The following is a 16,390-nucleotide window of genomic DNA, read 5'->3' as shown; positions in this document are numbered from 1 at the left end:
TTGATATCCAAGAGCATCTGGCCATGTGAATCCTGCCCATTCTCAAGTATATACACTATCAGCTGAATAGCTGTGCTATCGTGTATTTATCTCTTGCCTTCGTTGCCTCTTCCCTGGGAGTATAGCAGTTCCTTAACCACCTGTATCCCTTGTCACATTACACTATCCATCTTTGAAACAGCAATGGAATAGTGAGTCCTACACACACACACACACACACACACACACACACACACACACACACAGTCTCTGACTTCCTTTGTTGTGTCTGTCTTACTAACCTGAAAGTTCTTCCTATGCCTGGGTTTTCATCTAGAGAAAAATTATTCCTATTCTTGGCTAATGAATTTTCAGAATCTTTGGAACTTCTTCTGCTTAAGACTTACAGGGAACAGGGTTTTAGGGCCATCTGCATCACAGACTCAAGGAGAGCCCTGGGGGGAGAGAGAGAGGACATGAAGGGTGACATGGTATTGTGTGTGATGAGCAGAGAGGTTGCTGTGTTGTCTTTGAGAAGACAAGCATGCAGTTCTGGCCAGAAACGAAACTGTTGTAGTGATACAGGCAGATGTGCAGGGTCTTTCTGGAGAGGGAAGCTCATGGAAGTCCAAGGGTGCAGACATTTCCATGGACTGTAGTGACAGTGTCTGGCATGGTGGCAGATGCCTTTAATTGTAGTAGCATTTGGGAGGCAGAGGCTGGCAAATCTCTGTGAGCTCAAGTCCAGACTACTGTATGGAATGAGTTCTAGGACATCCAGGGTTTATGTAGAGAGAAGGAAGAGGAGAAGGGGAAAGAGGAGGAGGAGGAAGAAGAGGAGGAAGAAGAGGAGGCAGAGAGATAGAGAGAGAATGAATGTCCCTTTGAGAAACCAGATGGCATCTTTGTTGACTTTAGTTGTCCTTAGTGCCTAGACAAAGAAAGCCTAGGATATTAAAGTATCATTCAGTATTTGTCCACTGAACTGGTTGAATAAATGATATTGATCCTAGAGAGTTATATCCCACCATGTAAGAAGTGAGGTGAAGTGCCAGCACCTCAGAAGGTCATGGACCTTCCCTTTGAAGGGGATGTTTCTGGAAGCCTTGGAGCATGAGTAATGCTCCAATTTATGTCCTGATTTTACTTGGCTAGGAGATGGTCTCACTTGCTTTGCCAGTTGCAGGTAAGATACTACTGTGACAGTGAATTTTACATGAGATTAAAATTTAAATCAGACCTCGTGCTCCATAATGTAAAGTATACAAACAACTGAGTACCTTAATGTAAAGACTGAGATCTTCCTCTGTGGAGGAATTCTGCCTCGAGATTTGCTACGCCCACAGCCGCTGTAACGCCTGTGTAGCTGTAGCAAGATGCCGCTCTACTGGGGCCCAGCAGCTGAAGGGTTGAGGTCGGAGCTTCACGGAGCGGAGCCTCAGGCAGTTCCTTGGCAAGATGACCCGATCTTACGACCACAAAGAATGATCTCGAGACGCCTGCGATGCCAAGCCTGTGTGTCTGTTCTTTGTGCATTTCTCTGTATCTCAATATCTGATTAATGGGCAATGGTGGACAGCCCCCCGGTGGTCCCAAAGTAGTGGAAAGTACCTTGAGCCTCTCTCATATACAGGAAAGTATGACGAATTCGGTAATAGGTGAGTGAATTATAAAGGAAAAAGGCTATTATGACATTCACTCCCTTTTATGGAAAGATTAGCTAGAAGCAGAAAGCCTTGGTGTCTTTATAATAGGAAAGAGAAACAGAAGATATTAGATAATATGAAGCCTGCTTTAATATATTGGCATAAATTAAGGTGTGAACATGATACATACCTTCATCAGAGACCTCCAACTTTAGAAGAATATATTAAGAAATTTCTTGAGGGAGAATATAGTTTAGCTCCTTGATAACAAGAGGAAATTGGTACCTATCTCTGCTATGTGAGAGACAAAATTCTGAGAACAGGAAGTTCATGACCAACCACAGGAACCACAGTCCCTGTCCTGATATGAGATCATTGTATACCCAGATAGAAATAGTTATTCTGCAGATTTATTGCTGATTCTTAGAAATTGTAAAATTAGCCTTTGTGTACTGTCTGATGCCAAGTTCCTTGTCTGTAATACTATATAACAAAGAATCATGCATGCTAAGTAAAATTGCAACAGTTCACTAAGCAACTTGGTGTCTGTCTGTCATTCCTGCGCCGTATCCTGACTTCTCCTGATACCTTCACCCCTGAGCTCCCGCAGTCTGACGTTCTCCCCCGAGCGGTCTGTGGCAGCTGGCGCCTGAACAGGGACTTGAAGGACAGGTAATTCTTTCTCTTCTTCATTTCTAGTGGTCAGGAACGGATCTCACCAGGGAGCTGCAGTCCCACCGGTAAAGGCTGACCGGTTAAGCGTGAGTAATAAAAGGACCAGGAATAAAAACCATGGGGCACGCACTGACTAAAAACGAGAACATGTTGGTGGTTATGTTACATAGAATGTTGTCTAATTCTGGGTTTCATATATCAAGAAAAGACCTAGAGCACTTTGCATTGTTTGTTCAAAAGAATAGCCCTTGGTTCCTGGAAGGAGGTACTCTGACACTGGAGGATTGGAAGAGGGTAGGCAAAGAAATGCATAGGTATGTACAAGAAAATGTGGAAAAGACCTTACCAGTACAAGCATTTCCCTTGTGGTTACATATCCGAGAGATTCTTACTGAGTCAACTCCCTTTCAAGGGTTGTGCAGGGAGACAGCTTCTGAAACTAATGACACCCCTATTTATGACGAGGTAGCCATAGAAGAGGGCACCTCTGAAGAACTCAAACCGCTCCAGAAAAAGCATAAACACAAGAAACCTCCTCCCAAGAATGATACTGATCAAGACTATTTGGATGATCAAATGGAGGAGGAGGACTGGGAGGATGATTATAGAGATCATACTGATCATCTTCCCTATGCCACTATGGCCGTAGCTACAAAACCCGTGCCGAAGCCTAGAAAGAACCCGCCACTACCCCCGGTGGGCTTTCAGGGTGCTATGGCTGAGGCTAGAAAAAATGGAGATACTACCTTTGGTATCTTCCCAGTTACAGAAGTTTGGGATGAAGAGCCTGTGTGGGAACCCCTTCCGTTAAAAACATTAAAGGAATTACAACAAGCAGTACAGACCTCTGGGCCTTCTGCTCCATTTACATTGCAGATTGTAGACATGGTGGCAAGCTCCTGGCTGACCCCCTATGATTGGATGCAGACTGCCAAAGCAACTCTGTCACCTGGGGATTATATTCTCTGGAGGATGGAATATGAGGATAGATGTAAGGAGGCTGTAGTGCAATCTTTTAAAAAGAGGGGACCTAAACCAACGATGTCTATGCTTATGGGAGCAGAGGACTATGCTTCCCCCCAGTCTCAGACAAAGATACCCCGGGATATTCTACAATTGATAACTACTAACGCCGTCCAGTCATGGCGTAAAATACCTCCTCCAGAGGCCAAGGGCGGGGCATTGGCTAGTATTAGGCAGGGGACGAAGGAGACTTATCATAGCTTCATTGCACGTTTAGAGGAAGCTGTGGGCAGAATGATGCCTCCCTCAGAAAGAACAGATATTCTGGTAAAACAACTAGCATGGGAAAATGCCAATGCCCTATGTCAAGACTTGATTAGGCCAATAAGGAACACAGGAACGTTACAAGATTACATAAAAGCATGTCAGGATGCCTCATCAGCAGTAGTACAAGGAATGGCTTATGCTACAACAATGAAAGGACAAAAGTTTAGTGCCTACGTCAAGCAGACGTATGGAGGAGGGAAAAGGACCCCTTCTCAGCCCACATGTTTTTCTTGTGGGATGGAAGGGCACATACAGAAGGCATGTCCTCAAAACAACAAGAGTAAGACTAATCAAAAAGGAACTCCAGGTCTTTGCCCTAGATGTAAAAAGGGAAAGCACTGGAAGAACGAATGCAAGTCCAAGTTCCACAAGGATGGGACTCCTTTGTCAAATGTGGACAAGGAAGAGACAAAAAACTAGGAAAGGGGCTGTCTCCTAGCCCCGCATCCAAGGGAGAGGAGGAGTTCGTAAAGAACTCTCTTAACCCTGAAGCACCAGAATTTACAATTCATGACTTACCCAGAGCTACCCCAGGCAGTGCTGGGTTGGATCTTGCCTGCTTGGAAGACTTGATACTGTCTAGATGGGATGGGGTCATCATAGTCCCCACCAACATAAAAGGAATTTTGCTACCACAAACAGTGGGGCTCATTATTGGAAGAAGTTCTAATATTAAGAAGAATTTTGAAGTAATACCTGGAGTATTGGATTCAGACACAGAAAACACTATTAAGGTGATGGTGAGGCCATTGTCTGAAACCATACAGCTACATAAAGGACAAAGAATAGCTCAACTCCTGCTCTTACCATACATACATCTACCTAATAAGATCATGACAAGAGAAAGGGGTCAAGGTCAGTTTGGCTCCACCGAAGGGGCTTATCTGGTACAAGACCTCGATGAAATACCCTTTAAGGAAATAATCTTAAATGGAAAAAGCTTCAAGGGGTTGTTGGATACTGGGGCAGATAGAACATGTATTAGTGCTACAGAATGGCCTAGAACGTGGCCCGTTCACAGGACAGGTTCCTCTTTATTGGGTCTAGGATCAGCCTCTGGAGTCATACAAAGTACAGGGTTACTTAAATGGAAATTTGATGGTAAGGAGGGATTAATACAACCATATGTGTTGCCTACCTTACCATTCACATTATGGGGAAGAGACTTACTGGATTCTATGAATCTTAAATTGGTGTCTGCTGATGAGCTAGACTCACAGCATTTTTCATAGGGGCCACTGCAGAACACCTTTATGTGGATAAAATACAATGGCTGACTCAAGACCCCCTGTAGGTGAGTCAGTGGCCCCTGACAGAAGACAAAATACAGGCTCTTGAACAGATAGTACAGGAACGATTAGAAAAGGGGCATTTAAAAGAGTCCAACAGTCCCTAGAATACTCCAGTTTTTGTAATAAAAAAGAAGTCAGGAAAATGGAGGTTGTTACAGGATCTCAGAGCTCTAAATGCTGTTATGAAAGACATGGGAGCCTTGCAACCTGGCCTGCCATCTCCAGTGGCGGTGCCTCGGAATTGGAAAACCTATGTAATAGACTTACAAGATTGTTTCTTTACAATAAAACTTCACCCAGAGGACAGTGAGTATTTTGCCTTTAGCGTACCCTCTGTCAATTTCAAGAAACCTTTTAAAAGGTATCAGTGGGTGACCCTGCCTCAGGGTATGAAGAACTCTCCAACTTTGTGTCAGAAATTTGTTGCGAATGCTATAGAGCAAATAAGAGTTCAATATAAAGATGCTTATATTGTTCATTACATGGATGACATCCTTGTAGCCCATCAACATGAAGTAGTATTGGAAAAATTATTAACAGATATGATAAGGGCTCTCACAGCCAATGGACTAGTGATAGCTCCTGAAAAGATTCAGAAAAACAAACCTTTGAACTATCTAGGTCAAGTAATTTATGAAGACTTCATCACCTCTCAGAAGGTAGCAATAAGGAGAGATAAGTTAAAGACATTGAATGATTTCCAAAAATTATTGGGAGATATTAATTGGCTAAGACCCTATTTAAAAAATTACAACAGGAGCCTTAAGCCCTTTATATACTATCCTGCATGGGGATTCCGACCCTAAATCATTAAGAGAGTTAACTCCAGAAGCTGTCGAAGCCTTACAGCTTGTTGAGACTGCTCTCACTTCAGCTAGAGTCAAGCAAATCAAATATGATTTCCCTTGGACATTGTTAATTTTTTCCACTTCATATACCCCTACAGCCTGCCTTTGGCAGGAAAGAGTATTAGAATGGTTACATTTACCCCATACTCAGACAAAAATGGTTGCTGAATACCCCTATCTGTGCTCCTTATTGATAATCAAAGGTAGAAATAGATCTAAAGAATTATTTGGGAAGGAACCAGCTGAAATTGTGACTCCTTATAACAAAGGTCAAGTGGAACAATTGCTACAAAATAATGAAGATTGGGTATTAGCATTATTAAACTATACAGGTCAAATTAAATATCATTACCCACGACATCCTCTAATAGAATTTGCGAGGTGTGTGGAACTTATCTTCCCTGTATGCTTTTCTCATGAGCCTTTAAAACAGGCTCTCACAGTTTTTACTGATGGCTCTTCTACAGGAAGAGCTGCGGTCTATACTGTCGACCGCGGCTGCTGGGTAGAGGACGGACCACAGACGTCTGCTCAGCAGGCGGAAATAAAAGCGGTTATTCTTGCCCTGCAGAAGTTTCCCCAAAGCCTTAACCTTTATACAGACTCAAGATATGTAGTGAACTTATTTCCAGCCATAGAAACAGCTGTTTTATCAGGGAAGTCTCCTATTCTGCATCTTCTAAAAGAATTACAAACTTTGATTCATCAAAGAACAGAAAAATTTTATGTAGGTCATATAAGGGGCCATAGTAAATTACCAGGCCCTTTATCCTATGGAAATAATATGGCAGACTTACTAACGCAAACATCAGCCTATATTCATCCTGTGACAGAAGCTCAAGAGAGTCACCTTGTTCATCACCAGAACGCTAATGCATTAAGAAGAATGTTTTCCATCACTAGAGAACAAACAAGACAAATAGTCAAAAATTGTGAGCAGTGCCCAGTGGCAATCTCTGCTCCTAAGATGGGGGTGAACGAACCCTCGGGGACTCAAGCCTAATGTAATTTGGCAGATGGATGTTACACATATTTCATCCTTTGGAAAATTAGCCTACTTGCATGTCACAGTAGATACATTTTCTCATTTTGTACATGCTTCAGCTAGGACTGGAGAAGCAGTTAAAGATGTAATTCAGCATTTACTACAATGTTTTCAAATAATGGGTATCCCCTCTCAAGTCCAAACAGACAATGGGCCTGCTTATGTTTCCAAGGCCTTTGAATCCTTTTGTCAGCAATGGAAAATTGTTCATGTTACAGGAATTCCCTATAATCCACAGGGACAGGCTATAATAGAAAGAACACATCAGATTTTAAAATCACAAATAGAGAAATTGCAGAAGTCAAATAATGTATATTTTTCTCCACATCATATATTATCTCATTCATTATTTGTCATTAATCATCCGAATATATCTGATCAAGGGCATACGTCTGCCCTACTTCATTGGGACAAAGAGATTTACAAATCTCCCTTGCCTAAAGTAATGTGGAAGGATCTGCTTTCTGGAACCTGGAAAGGTCCAGATGTTTTGATAACCGCGGGACGAGGGTATGCTTGTGTGTTTCCTCAGGATGCCGACTCCCCCATCTAGATCCCAGACCGGCTCATTCGACCCGCTAGAGAACAAAAAGAGACAAAAGCGGCGGCGTTAGAGGAAACAGCAGAAGCGGCTCGTCATTCAGATGAAGAAAATGAAAATAGACCGCGGAAAGAAGCCGACGTGGACGCAGATTCGTCATTTGACTCATAAAGCTAAAGAACTTTTACTAACTACGGGAAAACCCCTAACCCCTACATGTTATTTCTTGGCCTTTCTGTCTATTCTTTCCGCTGCCCCAGAAACCGTACAAGGAATTTCCTATTGGGCGTATGTTCCTAATCCACCTATTATTCAGCCTGTGGGCTGGCTTGACAGAGAACCCATTAAGGTGTTAACAAATGATTCACTTATAGTAGGCGGTGCACAAGGCTCTGACACATGGCCTATAACCTCCTCTTATATAACCTTTGAAGGTAGGGCTGATTCTTTACCGATCTGCCTGACGCTACAAGGGAAAGCATCTCGCGGCTGCTTCACCAGTGGGTATAGGACTTTCTTGACTGACTCTCCTGACAGAGAAAAGGAAGGTAAAAGATAGATGTGAGAACTTCAGTTACAAACCTTGGGTGATCCTTTATACAAAGAGAAATTCCTTGATCGTAGTTTTAGTCCTATAGAACAATACATTCAAAAATATAGAGACAAAGATCAATATTGAGATTCTTCTTTGACTAAAACTCCTACTTGGTTACAATGTGCTTTTCCACATACCGCTACGTGGTATACTCCTAATAATATGTCAGATACAAGATTAAAAATCTGAGACTATTCTAATTCTAATAAGGGGTCAGTCTATGAGAATTATCTTAAACAGAATAAAGAAAAATTTCACAATTATACATTCAATGGTGAAGGAGAGCCCCTTAAGAGATGGTTCTCACCAGGATATGTGGAGCCAATTTGGTTTATAGAACAAGGAAATGAAACCAAGAGACAGCCAGACCTGTTCAGACTAGTGGCAGCAGCTAACATGGTGCTTGAAAAGAAGCCAACAGATGCCAAATATAATGCCTTGGGAATTAAGGCTTGTGTTTCTTATCCATATGCTATGCTTTTAGCTCAACAAGCTTTTGTTAATATTTCGCAAGAAAGTGGAAATTCATTCAAAATCTATTGTCATTCATGTAAGCTTACCAATTGTATTTCTTCTTCTGAATCTAAGGAGCTCGGCACAATTATTATAGTCAGGCGTCCATCTTATGTTATGTTGCCTGTAGAGTTAGGAAGTGAATCTTGGTATGATAATGCTGCATTACAGGTATTAGAAGATCTAAAAGCTTTAATTAGGCCAAAAAGGTTTGTTGCTGCACTTATTTTGGGAATTACTGCATTAATAGCAATTTTGACCACTTTTGCTGTGGCCACGATTGCCTTAGTAGAAGAGATTAATACAGCTCATTTTGTTAATGACTTGAATAAGAATGTTTCTTTAGCTCTTTTAGAACAGGAAGCTATAGATAAAAAATTAGAGGCAAAGATAAATGCTCTAGAGGAAGTGGTTCTTGCACTTGGTCAGGATATGGCTAATTTGAAAAACACTCTCGCAGTTCGTTGCCATGGGAACTTTAAGTCTATTTGTGTAACTCCATTGGTCTATAACACTTCAGAACCTTGGGGGAAAGTGAAGGCTCATTTGCAGGGAGTATGGCAGAATAGCGATATCACACATGATATACAGTCTTTACAAAAGGACATTTCAGCCATGAGTCAATCTCATTTACAGTTGGGCAACTTACAAGAGCTGGTTACTGACTTGGAACAAGGATTGAAGACTATGAATCCTTTGGACTGGGTTCAGGACTTCATTCTCATAGGAGTACTTGGGCTTATTCTCATTTTAGTCATTTTCTTATTCCCTTCACTCTTTAAATGTTTGTTCAACTCTCTTAAGGCTGTGCAGCAGGACGTTTTTGAGCTTCATTTTAAAAACAAAAAAGGAGGAACTGCTACGCCCACAGCCGCTGTAACGCCTGTGTAGCTGTAGCAAGATGCTGCTCTACTGGGGCCCGGCGGCTGAAGGGTTGAGGTCAGAGCTTCACGGAGCGGAGCCTCAGGCAGTTCCTTGGCAAGATGACCCGATCTTACGATCACAAAGAATGATCTCGAGACGCCTGCGATGCCGAGCCTGTGTGTCTGTTCTTTGTGCATTTCTCTGTATCTCAATATCTGATTAATGGGCAATGGTGGACAGCCCCCCGGTGGTCCCGAAGTAGTGGAAAGTACCTTGAGCCTCTCCCATATACAGGAAAGTATGACGAATTCGGTAATAGGTGGGTGAATTATAAAGGAAAAAGGCTATTATGACATTCACTCCCTTTTATGGAAAGATTAGCTAGAAGCAGAAAGCCTTGGTGTCTTTATAATAGGAAAGAGAAACAGAAGATATTAGATAATATGAAGCCTGCTTTAATATATTGGCATAAATTAAGGTGTGAACATGATAGATACCTTCATCAGAGACCTCCAGCTTTAGAAGAATATATTAAGAAATTTCTTGAGGGAGAATATAGTTTAGCTCCTTGATAACAAGAGGAAATTGGTACCTATCTCTGCTATGTGAGAGACAAAATTCTGAGAACAGGAAGTTCATGACCAACCGCAGGAACCACAGTCCCTGTTCTGATATGAGATCATTGTATACCCAGATAGAAATAGTTATTCTGCAGATTTATTGCTGATTCTTAGAAATTGTAAACTTAGCCTTTGTGTACTGTCTGATGCCAAGTTCCTTGTCTGTAATACTATATAACAAAAAATCATGCTAAGTAAAATTGCAGCAGTTCACTAAGCAACTTGGTGTCTGTCTGTCATTCCTGCGCCGTATCCTGACTTCTCCTGATACCTTCACCCCTGAGCTCCCGCAGTCTGACGTTCTCCCCCGAGTGGTCTGCGGCAGAGATTGTCCTGGGCTTGAACTATAATAGAGACATTTGAGTCTCCAGTGGACTGACCATTACTTGAAATTTCACTCACTAGCCCACATAATCACATAATGGATTCCTAAAAATAAATCCCACTATACATACTAGCTTTTTACAGTGATTGCCTTACTAAACTTAGATTTTAGAGTAAGAAGACCCATCATAATGATCAGTGGGTAGACTGGGCTCAGTGTATAGTTTTAAGAGGTGTAGAGATGTTAGCAGAGCAGGCAAGGTATCCGAGCTACTGACAGTTTGCCTCACACCTTACATGCTGGGGAATAGCTCTCTGTGAACAGTATCTATCATTCCTTAACTTTGTAATTATTTATCAAACATACTACATGTCAAGCATTAATTGTCAAAACTCCATATAAACCTCCTTGTATTGATTTAAAAATTTTGGGCTGGAGAGATACTTCAATGGTTTCTGCCACCAAATTCATTGATCTGAGATGAATACCCAGAAACCACATAGTGGAAGAAGAGAATTGTGCATCATAAGGTGCCCTATGACTTCCATACCTGTGTTGTGACACACACACACACCCACCCACACACACAACCCCAGTCCCTTGCTTATAAGTAATCAAAAGTAATCAAAATTGTTCTTTGCTCTCACAGGAAGTTAGTTCCTTGAAAACAAGACATAGTGCAAAAGAGGGAAGAACAGACTCTGTGGTAATTTGAGGGGATCACAAAGGCCCCAATAAATGTGGGCTAATCTGAAAAGCCAGAGAGTGAAGTCATCTGAAATGAGGAAATATTTACACAAGAGACCCTTGTAGAAATTTTGCATGAAGACTCATGGCCTCTTCACAGATCATGTCTTTAGAACTGTGGTCATGTTAGAACCCTGAGTCTGTCTTGTTCTAGGGAGATGGAGGGCCTATGACCCAGAGGGTGTGGCAGTTATAGTGAATGTGGAACTTGTTGGAACCTGGACTGCTAGGACTTTAGCAAAGACTTGGGCTTTTATGGGCCATAACTCTTGAGCCAAGTTATGTCCCTTTAGTATACACATGTTGAAGTCCTAACCCCACAGTTTCAGGGTGACTGTACCTGGACCGATCCCTTACAGAGAAAATGGGGGCTGAATACTTATATGTCCTCATACCTTTTGAGATCGTAGATGCTAAAGCAATTCTAGCAGGGTTTAGTTCCCTTGGGAGGATATCATATCTTGAGAGTAGAGTTCTTGTGAGACCCATGACCTCTTAAACATGAGTTGTCTCTGAACTAGAAAAGAGGCCCTGACATTTGAAATAAAGTCACCCCGCCTCTGGCATTTCTTACAATCTTCCAAACAGACTAAGGCATGAGGTAGTGAATAGTGTGGACCTAATCCAGGATGACCGGGGTCCTTACAAGAAAGGCTGACAAGCATCTTCAGCTTTCTCTAAGATTTTCTCATCCAATCAAAAATTTTGCTCTAACTTCTTTCACATAACCAAAGCCTTGTCTTTTCACTGTGAATCCTAGAGGAGAGGGATTTGTTGTGGTCAGTCACTTCAATGTCTGACATTTTGGTTCCCATGTAAAGACTCCAGGAAAACAGCACTGGATATCTTTGTGACTGTCTTCCTGTGGATATAACCATTCATTAAAATTTCAGTCAGCCAACGTTTATCCAGTGAGAGCTATTACTGTGTTAACTTCTAGGTAAACAAAATACACAGAATGAGTTCCAGGCCTAAGTGGATTTATTAATTCATGTGTCTATACTTGTAATATAATATAGCACCATTACAGACAGACACAGCAAAGTATAGTGCCCACACAGGGAGAAAGAGTGAAATAAGCCCACGTTCCAACCCAAAGAGAACAGGATAGGACCCTGCATATGTCTGAGATGATTTTCTTCTTCCAGTGATGACTATTGACATTGAACAGTTGACTGCAGTGTGCTTACCGGAAGTCTATGTTCTACAGCTTAGCACACTGCCTTGGCTTTAAGCCGCCTCCTAAAGAAAGCAGGGAAACACAGAGATAGAGCGCTTGATTGCTGGCTAATGTTTCTTTCTATCCTTTCCTGCTCCAGTGTGCACCAAGTGTCAGCCAAACCTCGCTCGACACCCCGTCATTTGTCTTACCCAGGCTTCTCTGTCCGGGCTTGAGGCTATCATATTCTGATGAGGAGGACATTTCTCGGGATTCCTTTGTCTGCCAGTGTGCTGAGTGGAATCAAGGTGCGGTTAAATACGTTAATCTTAGCAGGGACTCACGGGAAGTCTGTAAGCAGTTCTGGCTTGTTCCTCACCCCTTCAGCTTCTCCTTCCCCACATAGCTCCCTTTTTTCTGACTTTCCATCCAGCACACTGAAAATCAGCAGCTTTGAGATAATGCTGACAAAACCCGTTTGCAAAGAGCATGTGATTTTTTTTTTTTTAGAGCCCATCAGAGAAGATGAGTGAAGGTCACAGGTGAGCATCACACTTCAAATGACAAGCAGCCCCAATTGGCATCCAGAGAAGGAAGGCGGATGAGAAAGCAAGTCCTGCTGTGATACCTAGAGGACTCACGGGTCCTGTCCTTCAGGCCCTGCAGGCTGAGGCAGGGTCTGCAAACCTGCACCCATGCTCTTGACCAGACTGAGCACTTGTCCACTGCCAGGGTGACACACTTCCTTCCCATCAAGACGGTCCAGATCTACAACTCAGGAAGCCAAGGAGCTGAAGCAAGGAGACTTCCTCTCCTCTGAGCCCAAGTGCGTGGTCCAAATGACTCTTTTCTGGAGGACCTGCTGACATTGAGATTTTACAGTGGAAAGGCAGTGCTTATTCCGCCCCTTGAGGAGGTAGTAGTTCCAGGGGTTTGAAGTACCACCCGGATCCTGTTATCTCTGAATAAAGTTGGCCACCTTCTAATGCATGCACCTAGCCTTCCTCCCTGCTGCAAAGCCAGGTCTCACGGGCTCTGAGAAACTAACTCTCATTATAAAAAGGATCGTCTAATAAAGAATATCCCTTGCAAAAAAATACTTAGAAAACACATTTAGAGTCTATTTGTTGAAGGGTTTATCACTCTGGAGAATGGATTCTAGTAAGATTTACAGGGCACACGCCCTGGAAAGGATAAACAGTGAAGAGATGCCTTGCATGTATCTAGGCAGGCATGTGACAGGAAGGAGGAAGAATGTCCCTCCGCGTAATCTGTCGCCATGTAAAACTATTTCTGGGAAAACAAAGTCCCATATCTAAACCTCTTAAAATTTACAAGCTCACAGTTGCTGTTCTCTTCTGCTGACTGTCTTAACATGCATTCATCCATAGTAACTCTGGGTCCTACTGGCAACAAACCATCAATGTTGTTTTTGGTGATTCTTTAGTTCTTCATCTTGACCAAAATGTCAGTGATTCTAGGCTCCAACCATTCCTATGTCACCTGATCTACTGACTGTTCCACATGCTGTAAACGGTGGCTGTTTTGCAATGTTTATTTTGGACCACTGTGGCTTGACACTTTCAGAGGAAACATGTTAGTAGTTATAAAATTTAAAAAGTTTAAAGTTTAAGATTAAGTGTATCCCCATAAATTCAGGAAATTTCTAAAAGTTTTCAATATTAAAAGATATTATTTGTTTTTATTATTAATCATATGTATCTGTATGTAGATATATATTCATGGGAGTGCAGATGCCCCCCTGAGACCAGAAACATGAGATTATATGGAGCTGGAGTTATATCCATGAGTCATCTGATGTGGGTGCTGGAAACTGAATTCAGGTCCTCTGCAAGAGCAGTGAATGCTCTTAACCACTGAAGCATCTCTCCAGCCTCACAGCAGTTTTATAATTTTTAAATGAACAACCAAAGGTCCACATTTGTCTTCTTGCCCCTGTTCATATTCATTAAAGGGAGAATTAAAGTGTAACATTAGTAGTTATTGACTATTCTTGTCAAGTTTATACTTATCCTTGTTAATTTTTGTCTGCATATATCTCTAATTTAAAAGAAAATGTATCTTCTAGCTGGACCAGGTCATTAGAATACAAAAGTCAGGACGATATTAGATAAAGATACTCTACAGCCCCAAATGATGTTTTTAAAATTATCTAGAAAGGTAAACAAAGACCCCAGTGCCCGCGTGGTATTATTCACAGACAGTCCAAGCCAAGAAGGAAAAAAAGAGTACAAGCAAACTAAGAGAAAGTTCAAGAACAGCATCATGATTGCACTTGGCTTCCATATTTCCTTCTTCCCTTAATGTGAGGTCTGCTGTGTAACCATACATAGTGCCCTTGAACCAACGACGCAATTTTCTATTAAAGCAGAGGATCAAATCAAATTTTGATTTCTGGGAAACTAATTGATTTTTTTTTTTTTACTGGAACCAATAGAAACCATGCCCTCCTCCCCCCATGGAGGGGTGAGTGGTGCCAAGGCAGAGGCTTAGATGTGTGCACAATTAGGCTTCATCCTAACCCACTACTGTGGCTGAGGAAGACATTGCTGTTGGGTATGTAATAGATGTTAATGCCAACCTCACAGAGGTGCTGGAGACCACCCTCATCCCTGATGGCCTAGCATGTGGAACTCACAAAACTGTGAAAAGCTGACAGAAGCACAAGACCCATCTCTGCAACTGCAACCAATTGCAAGGAGCATTGTTAAGTGTGTGGAATGTCATGTTGTGTGCCTGTCAAGTAAGTGGGAGGGTATTGTACTGAACATAAAACCGGCCTATTCAAGGATGATGACAATAAGTCACCGGGATGATGAGCAGGTGTCTGCAAAATGATTGTCAAGGAAACCCATAAAGTGGTTGGTTACATACACTGTTTGCTAAATGGTTAAGGACTGTGGCAAAGAAGTCCAAGCCAAGGACATCAAAGAGTCATGAAAGAGTAAGTCGATTGCAGTGAATAAACAGATTTTAAAAAAATCAGCCCTGAGTTGTCCAGATGGCCATGAGGATGAGTGGAAATCTGCCACTGATAGGGATGGGGAGCTGGGGGTGGCATCTCAAGGATGTGATAGAGATCTGGGATAGAGGAGGTTCCCAAGAATCAATGGGGGTAACTGTAGCTGTGACTCACAGCCTTGAGGATATGGAATCTGAAGAGGCTATCTCCTATAGCCAGGCAGGAACCCAAGTGGAGTGATAGGGACACCAACCAACCCACAAAGCGTTTGACTCAAAATCCATCCTGTCTACAAGAAATGCAAGGATGGGCATGTCACAGAGACTGAAAGAATAGCCAATCAATAACCAGCCCAAATTGAGACCCATCCTACAAGCAAGCATCAATCCTTGACACTATTTATGATACTCTGTTATGCTTGCAGATGAGAGTCTAGCATGGCTGTCCTCTGAGGGGCTTCACCCAGCAGCTGACTCAGACAGATGCAGACACCCACAGCCAAACAGTTTATAGAGCTTGGGAACTCTTATGGAAGAAAAGGAGGAAGGATTATGGCCCCCGAAAGGGGTTGGGAACTCCACAGGAAGACCAGCAGAGTCAACTAACCTGGACCCTTGGGACTCTCAGAGACTGAACTGCCAACCAAAGAGCACAACAGGCTGGACATAGCCTTGTCCCCTCTTCCTTGTACATATGTAGCAGATGTACAGCTTGGTCTTCATGTGGGTCCTGAACAACTGGAGTGGGATCTATCCTAAAAGCTGTCCCCTGTACATGGGATATACAGGCTGGGCTTCTTCTAGCTGGGCTGACTTGTCTGACCTCAGAGGGAGAGGATGTACTTATCTCACAGAGACTTGATGTGCCAGCAGAGTGGGGGATACCCAAGGAGGCTTCTACCCTCCCAGAGGAAAAGGGGGAGGGGATGGGGGAAGGATTGTGGGAGGGGTGACTGGTAGGAAGGGCAGTGAGTTGGATGTAAAGTGAATAAATAAAAAAGTAGGATCTCGCCCACATGCTGGAGAGGCGGCGGCAGCGGCGGCAGCGGCAGCAGTGGCTGCTCCAGCTGAAGGGCCATCAGCAGTGGAACCAAGGCGTCACAGGGACCAGTTTGGCCCTGCGCCCACGACCACTGACCTTCGCTGACCAGCCGGGCAGCAAGCAGCTGCAGTTGTGCGGCGCCTTTCCTGCACGGAGGCCACTTCAGAACTCGGCCTCCCACCAGTCAGGAGAGGAGCATCCATCTTGGCTCCGTACTCCAGGAATCG

General features: G+C 42.9%; 1 protein-coding gene across 2 annotated transcripts; it reads left to right on the top strand.

Annotated features, from left to right (window-relative positions):
• Positions 1-1,323: 1,323 nt before the first annotated feature.
• LOC127667059 (endogenous retrovirus group K member 7 Env polyprotein-like) lies at positions 1,324-10,121 on the top strand. Of its 2 annotated transcripts, none has more exons than XM_052160102.1 (2): positions 1,324-2,297; positions 7,329-10,121. In XM_052160102.1, the coding sequence occupies exon 2, from the start codon at positions 8,308-8,310 to the stop codon at positions 9,313-9,315; it is 1,008 nt and encodes a 335-aa protein (XP_052016062.1). In that variant the 5' UTR covers positions 1,324-2,297; positions 7,329-8,307; the 3' UTR covers positions 9,316-10,121. The 2 variants fall into 2 exon arrangements, with proteins under 2 accessions (XP_052016062.1, XP_052016061.1); XM_052160101.1 differs by having other exon boundaries at positions 7,308-10,121.
• The last annotated feature ends 6,269 nt before the right edge of the window (positions 10,122-16,390 follow it).

The sequence above is a fragment of the Apodemus sylvaticus genome, chromosome 16 (assembly GCF_947179515.1).
Source record: "Apodemus sylvaticus chromosome 16, mApoSyl1.1, whole genome shotgun sequence".
Lineage (NCBI taxonomy): Eukaryota > Metazoa > Chordata > Mammalia > Rodentia > Muridae > Apodemus > Apodemus sylvaticus.
Note: the sequence above shows the minus strand (reverse complement) of the source record. Positions and strands in the feature narration are given on the sequence as shown.

What these genes read in the sequence shown, in the direction of transcription:
- LOC127667059 (XM_052160102.1), top strand. Translation starts at nt 8,308, where the DNA reads ATGGTGCTTGAAAAGAAGCCAACAGATGCCAAATATAATGCCTTGGGA.